Below are 7,339 nucleotides of genomic sequence, written 5' to 3'. Positions count from 1 at the left end.
CTAAGACAGACTATGTTCTGTTTCAACGTCGCTTCGCATGAAATGGCTTTGTTGCTTTGGTTGCAAAGACATTTCCTCTTCTAGAATCTAAGGGTTCCGATGTCATTTTGAAAATCAATTTCAGGTCCTTGGAGTATATTTGTGGTTTAGAATCAAACAGTAAAATATTTACAGTTAGTCTTAACGGCTTTTTACATTTAAAGGTTTGTGTTTTTATTTCAACGTACTCTCATGATGAACGAAGAATGACTATTCATTTTTACGTTTTTCCGTTCAGGAACATTCAAGTATTACCCTTTACAATACCGTACACGTTCCGAAATTAATTGTGACCCTTATAAATATCTTAATTAATATTTAATATAAACCAGATTTGCTGTTTATCTATAATGTATTATATTTGGCCTTTAATTGCATTCATTGGGTGTTCAGTTTCTATTATATCATCACGATTGGTGGGGACCTGATACTGAAATTTTACCACTTATTTTATGTAAAGAAGGACAATATACATATAGCTTTTTACCTCTTACTTTATGATATTTCTGAAAGGACAATATACGCCAGTTTTACCACTTATTTTATGTACAGAAGGACAATATACATATAGCTTTTTACCTCTTACTTTATGATATTTCTGAAAGGACAATATACGCCAGTTTTACCACTTATTTTATGTACAGAAGGACAATATACATATAGCTTTTTACCTCTTACTTTATGATATTTCTAAAAGGACAATATACGCCAGTTTTACCACTTATTTTATGTACAGAAGGACAATATACATATAGCTTTTTACCTCTTACTTTATGATATTTCTGAAAGGACAATATACGCCAGTTTTACCACTTATTTTATGTACAGAAGGACAATATACATATAGCTTTTTACCTCTTACTTTATGATATTTCTGAAAGGACAATATACGCCAGTTTTACCACTTATTTTATGTACAGAAGGACAATATACATATAGCTTTTTACCTCTTACTTTATGATATTTCTGAAAGGACAATATACGCCAGTTTTACCACTTATTTTATGTACAGAAGGACAATATACATATAGCTTTTTACCTCTTACTTTATGATATTTCTGAAAGGACAATATACGCCAGTTTTACCACTTATTTTATGTACAGAAGGACAATATACATATAGCTTTTTACCTCTTACTTTATGATATTTCTGAAAGGACAATATACGCCAGTTTTACCACTTATTTTATGTACAGAAGGACAATATACATATAGCTTTTTACCTCTTACTTTATGATATTTCTGAAAGGACAATATACGCCAGTTTTACCACTTATTTTATGTACAGAAGGACAATATACATATAGCTTTTTACCTCTTACTTTATGATATTTCTGAAAGGACAATATACGCCAGTTTTACCATTTATTTTATGTACAGAAGGACAATATACATATAGCTTTTTACCTCTTACTTTATGATATTTCTGAAAGGACAATATACGCCAGTTTTACCACTTATTTTATGTTCAGAAAGGACAATATGCATAGGGTTTTTACTACTTATGTTATGTTGTTTCAGAAAAGATGTCAGTTTTTACCACTTTTTTAATGTTATTATATACAATACAATATACGTCAGTTTTTACCACTTATTTTACCACTAATTCTATGTTTTTACCACTTATTAAATGCTATTTCAGAACGGAAATAAACGTTAGTTTTTACCACTTACTTCACAGTTTATTTTATGTTCTTTCAGAAAGGACAGTATACGTCAGTGTATGTAGATAATTCTTCAGGGATGATGGTCAAATTACAGCTTGGGTCAGATTTCTCAGGAATATTGTTTGGTGTGTGAGAAACGTAGATGAAAATGACAGATTACGATGTGCCAAATTATTTATGAAATCAAGGAGAAGGCGCCGCAATGCAAAATTTTAAAAAACGCAACACAACGTGGAAAAGTGTATGGCGTATATGTTGTATTCAAAGGTCACGTGAAACGAATAATTAAAAACACGCCAAATAAAGTGAAAATGATTAAGTTTGTCAGAAATCATTCAGTTGGAAGTTAACAGAAAAAAAATAAGCGAATTTCTATCACTTCAATTAATCAACAAGAAAAAAAGATGCCAATTTCCAGCAATTTCTAAGATTTCCTGATAATTACGTGGTGCTATGAAAAGACTGTGGAATTATCGAAGACGCAGTTTCCAGTTTCATGGTTGATAGAATTCATTGAAAATATCTAATCATCAATATTTCTGGCGCCACAAGTCTGCTGAGATTTTATCAGGCTGAAAATATCCTTTTATAGAAACTAAACCGCAAGTAGAATATTAGCAACTACAACCTGATAATAATCACGACTTGAAGCAAACAACTTTAATGTTATTAGTCAAAGATACAATTATCAGATGATCAGTTTTTACCATGAACGGCAATTCATCCAAAATATTTAAATAAATAAATGGTGTATTTGTTCAGATTTTTAGTAAATTTGTCATCGATGGAAATTTTATTATATTGTATATAAGTTTAAGACCTTCATTTTAAAATGCCACGAGGTCTCTGAATATAAATAACGGGATTGGAATATTTCATTAAACCTTTTGTCACAGAAACTGTGTAAGTATTTGGCATTTTATTAATAATTCGAAGCTTATGACTGTATAACCCATGTGAAATTAGCTGCCACCCGATTCCCCTCCCACACCCCTTCCTCATAGAAACGCTACTGCTGGAATTAGATTTTAATCGTGTTTTATCTCAATGTCTGTAATTACAAAACTTTGTATATGAAGCAATATAGTTTATGTATTTATATAAATCATTGTAGTCTGTAGTTTTAATTCCGGCACTAATTGTTGCCCTCGTCAGTACACAAATTTTTGACAATTTAAGAAATATATTGGTTAAATAATATGAATGTAAACATAACATGTATCGATTTATTGAATTGATGTAGTCTTGAGTCCAAATAAATCTCGATAATCGCCCTTGGTTCACTATACATAGGTCTTATTTCAGCCAAAAAATTGACAAATATCACATTTGGCTCTCTATACTCCGCGTTTCTTCCGAAAAACAGTTTCCTTTTATCTATTCAAATATAGTTGCAGGTTGTTTGACTCGTACTCGTTCTGTTTGACTGATTTTACGAGTTATTGTCTTGGATTTAGTATCCGTGTTCAAATATGTTGTATTGACAGGCGTTAGATCTTCAGATTGTATACTATATGTTCCTGAAACTAAAAAACAAAAGTCAAAATTAATCAATAAGGAAAAATAGTAACGAAATCATTGAAATTTTTCATTTTTTCCTGTAATGTACCAAACGGAAGTTATCCATTCTGTATGCATAAACCAATGGTAGACATAGAAGCTTTTTTTTTGTCTATATCATGTATTACCACACTTGTTATTAAATCTTTATATGCTATAGCTGTAGCTGTGGGATGGTTGTGTGATCATTGGAATTTTATCTTTAATACTAGTCATGATGAATGAAACGATGGTCGGACATTCTGTATGCATAATCATAGGTAAACGCAGAAGCTTGTTTGTCTGCGCTGACAAGACATTATCACATTGTCTTGAAAAATGACAAATTTTAATGGAAAAGAGATTTTCTAATTTGATGACGTTAGTAATCGCGAATGGCCTTATGAGACAATACAGATGTGGCGATACATTACCTCTTTACAATCCCTTTAAGTATGGTATCGCTGTCTACATTAGTTGTATGATAAAAATCGTAATAGAATTGTCAGAGTATTATACTTACTGATACTGGTTCGTCTTACATTACGATCTTGTTTCACCTGTGGAGAAACGGTAGCAGATTTTTTCTTGCAAGTTACACACAAAGACATAAAGAAAATAGTAACTACCAAACTGGCTATCACTGGTAACATCACTGGTAACACCAAAGTTGATGGCAGGGCCCTATAAAATATGAGAAAATCTTACAGAACTTCATTTATGATGATGAGGGGTTAAAAGAAAATATCGTTCATTGGTATCTACTTGATAGTTGGACATTCCGTCATTGAAGACCTCCACATATTACCGTATCAAAACCTCATAATAAAATAGTCTTTCTTATCAGAAAAAGAATGTTGAGTAATGTGAATCAAATGAATTTTCTTATTTGATCGAACGACCAAATTTAACAAAATGTTATACTTAAAGTAAAGAAAATTTGAAGTAATTACCCTGATAGTTCAAGAGGTTTAGCCATCAATACATCTGGAAAGAAAATCGAAAATAGATAATTATAAGACAATTTATTATTAAATCCAAAAAATGTAACATTCAACCAGTAAAGAGTAGCGGATACTTATTTCCAGTACTACAATTTACATTATACATCTATGATATTTTGCTTGACTTCAAGTTAACAAGAGATTTGGAAAAATTCTTTGTAAGATATTTCAACGATCTCTATGTAAATAAAGTACATGTACTTTAAGAAAGAAAAGTAAAGTTCAAGTTTAAATAAAATAAAAGTATACCCTACCTACAAGACCAGTCAACAGAAAATATAAAAAACACCACATTTTATATCTTGAAATTCCTTTTACAAATTCAATCAAAATTCACTAAATCTTGTTATGTATCATTATGATATCATATTTCCTATACCACTTCATATAATCACTGTAAAAATTAGACTATAGTAAATCGTGTCCACAAATTGTTGTATAATCGCTAGATTGAAGTTCATAAATAGTTGTACATAGTAAATATGTTGTTAAATTATTGACGCTGTCAAAAACTATTATTGAATCTTCCATTGTCCGGCGTATTAATAGTTTCTCTTTTGTCAATCAGACATACATACATTTTATTAGCCTATATACAACTTTTATATATAGCCGACAAATACATGTACATCAATCAATGCCCTTTATAAAACCTTTCGTCATACAGCTCTCTATCTTGGGTAACCTTCTATCATTGTTGGGAAAAACTTCCAGTCAAGTCTATTCGTTACAAAGTTACAAAGCTGCGAGACACGTCCTTGTATTTGTGCAAATGCAAATCTATACAGTGCAAGGGGAATTCATTCTTATAAAATGGAAACAAGGGCTAAGCCTAGGAATATCGATGCACAATCCCGTTCGGTGTATTGCTCTTCTGCACTTGGTCATCCGACAACGCTGTAAAAGTTCCCTTAAATAGGGAAGCTACGTTCCTGCACACCAGATTAAGATGACAAATGGAATAATAATATGACAACAGAAGCGTTGATAGGATAGTAATTTCGCATAGTGACAGGAAATTGTCTCTGTGTGTATTGTGTATAGTTTGTAACTAGGAAGTTGTCTCTGTGTGTATTGTGTATAGTAAGTAACTAGGAAGTTGTCTCTGTGTATATTGTGTATAGTTTGTAACTAGTTGTCTCTGTGTGTATTATGTATAGTAAGTAACTTGGAAGTTGTCTCTGTGTATATTGTGTATAGTAAGTAACTAGGAAGTTGTCTCTGTGTATATTGTGTATAGTAAGTAACTAGGAAGTTCTCTCTGTGTATATTGTGTATATTAAGTAACTAGGAAGTTGTCTCTGTGTGTATTATGTATAGTAAGTAACTTGGAAGTTGTCTCTGTGTATATTGTGTATAGTAAGTAACTAGGAAGTTGTCTCTGTGTGTATTATGTATAGTAAGTAACTAGGAAGTTGTCTCTGTGTGTATTGTGTATAGTAAGTAACTAGGAAGTTGTCGCTATGTATCTTGTGTATAGTTAGTAACTAGGAAGTTGTCTTCTTGTGTATTGTGTATAGTTTGTAACTAGGAAGTTCTCTCTGTGTGAATTGTGTATAGTAAGTAACTAGGAAGTTGTCTCTGTGTATATTGTGTATAGTTTGTAACTAGGAAGTTGTCTCTGTGCGTATCGTGTATAGTAAGTAACTAGGAAGTTGTCTCTGTGTGTATTCTGTAGAGTAAGTAACTAAGAAGTTGTCTCTGTGTATATTGTGTATAGAAAGTAACTAGGAAGTTGTCGCTATGTATATTGTGTATAGTAAGTAACTAGGAAGTTGTCGCTATGTATCTTGTGTATAGTTAGTAACTAGGAAGTTGTCTCTGTGTGTATTGTGTATAGTAAGTAACTAGGAAGTTGTCTCTGTGTGTATTGTGTATAGTAAATAACTAGGAAGTTGTCTCTGTGTGTATTGTGTATAGTAAATAACTAGGAAGTTGTCTCTGTGTGTATTGTGTATAGTAAATAACTAGGAAGTTGTCTCTGTGTGTATTGTGTATAGTTAGTAACTAGGAAGTTGTCTCTGTGTGTATTGTGTATAGTAAGTAACTAGGAAGTTGTCTCTGTGTGTATTGTGTATAGTAAGTAACTATGAAGTTGTCTCTGTGTGTATTATGTATAGTAAATAACTAGGAAATTGTCTCTGTGTGTATTGTGTATAGTTTGTAACTAGGAAGTTGTCTCTGTGTGTATTGTGTATAGTTTGTAACTAGGAAGTTGTCTCTGTGTGTATTGTGTATAGTTTGTAACTAGGAAGTTGTCTCTGTGTGTATTATGTATAGTAAGTAACTAGGAAGTTGTCTCTGTGTGTATTATGTATAGTAAGTAACTAGGAAGTTGTCTCTGTGTGTATTGTGTATAGTTTGTAACTAGGAAGTTGTCTCTGTGTATATTGTGTATAGTTTGTAACTAGTTGTCTCTGTGTGTATTGTGTATAGTTTGTAACTAGGAAGTTGTCTCTGTGTGTATTGTGTATAGTAAGTAACTAAGAAATTGACTCTGTGTGTATTGTGTATAGAAAGTAACTAGGAAGTTGTCTCTGTGTGTATTGTGTATAGTAAGTAACTAGGAAGTTGTCTCTGTGTATATTGTGTATAGTTTGTAACTAGGAAGTTGTCTCTGTGTATATTGTGTATATTAAGTAACTATAAAGTTGTCTCCTTGTGTATACACAATACACATAGAGACAACTTCCTAGTTACTTTCTATACACAAGATACATAGAGACAACTTCCTAGTTACAATACACAAGGAGACACATTTATAGTCATAGAGACAACTTCCCAGTTACTTTCTATACACAAGATACATAGAGACAACTTCCTAGTTACTTTCTATACACAAGATACATAGAGACTAGACTTATGTCAAGTGGTCTTTATCAATTCACTTTTCCTGTGAAAACTTTGAGTATTTTACTCTAAAACGGGAGCTTACGTTAATTATCCGGAAATAAAACAAAAGATTAAAATCTTTTATATTTCATACAAAATATTTGAAAATCCAGTTTATTAAAAATTGCAAAAAACCCAGACAACAGAGGACCTTGCATTTTTGCAAAAACAAACATTTCATTAATAAAAAAAAAATAT

The 7,339-nt window shown here is 31.6% G+C and overlaps 2 protein-coding genes across 2 annotated transcripts in view; one reads left to right on the top strand and one right to left on the bottom strand.

Annotated features, from left to right (window-relative positions):
* LOTGIDRAFT_70062 (hypothetical protein) overlaps positions 1-1,833 on the top strand; it is a gene marked incomplete at both ends in the record, with an annotated part of 3,461 nt that extends 1,628 nt beyond the window's left edge. The window contains 2 exons of the mRNA XM_009049934.1: positions 125-203; positions 1,741-1,833. Coding sequence (XP_009048182.1) covers positions 125-203; positions 1,741-1,833 — 172 coding nt within the window. The remainder of the gene's footprint in view (positions 1-124; positions 204-1,740) is intronic.
* A 1,250-nt stretch (positions 1,834-3,083) lies between these two features.
* Positions 3,084-4,543, bottom strand: LOTGIDRAFT_172760 (hypothetical protein; the record flags this gene model as incomplete). Its single annotated transcript, XM_009049933.1, has 4 exons — positions 3,084-3,226; positions 3,769-3,929; positions 4,199-4,232; positions 4,504-4,543. The coding sequence occupies 4 exons, from the start codon at positions 4,541-4,543 to the stop codon at positions 3,084-3,086; spliced, it is 378 nt and encodes a 125-aa protein (XP_009048181.1).
* Positions 4,544-7,339: the final 2,796 nt, after the last annotated feature.

Source organism: Lottia gigantea, assembly GCF_000327385.1.
Source record: "Lottia gigantea unplaced genomic scaffold LOTGIsca_141, whole genome shotgun sequence".
In the NCBI taxonomy this organism is placed as follows: domain Eukaryota; kingdom Metazoa; phylum Mollusca; class Gastropoda; family Lottiidae; genus Lottia; species Lottia gigantea.
This window is presented reverse-complemented; position numbering and strand designations above follow the sequence as displayed.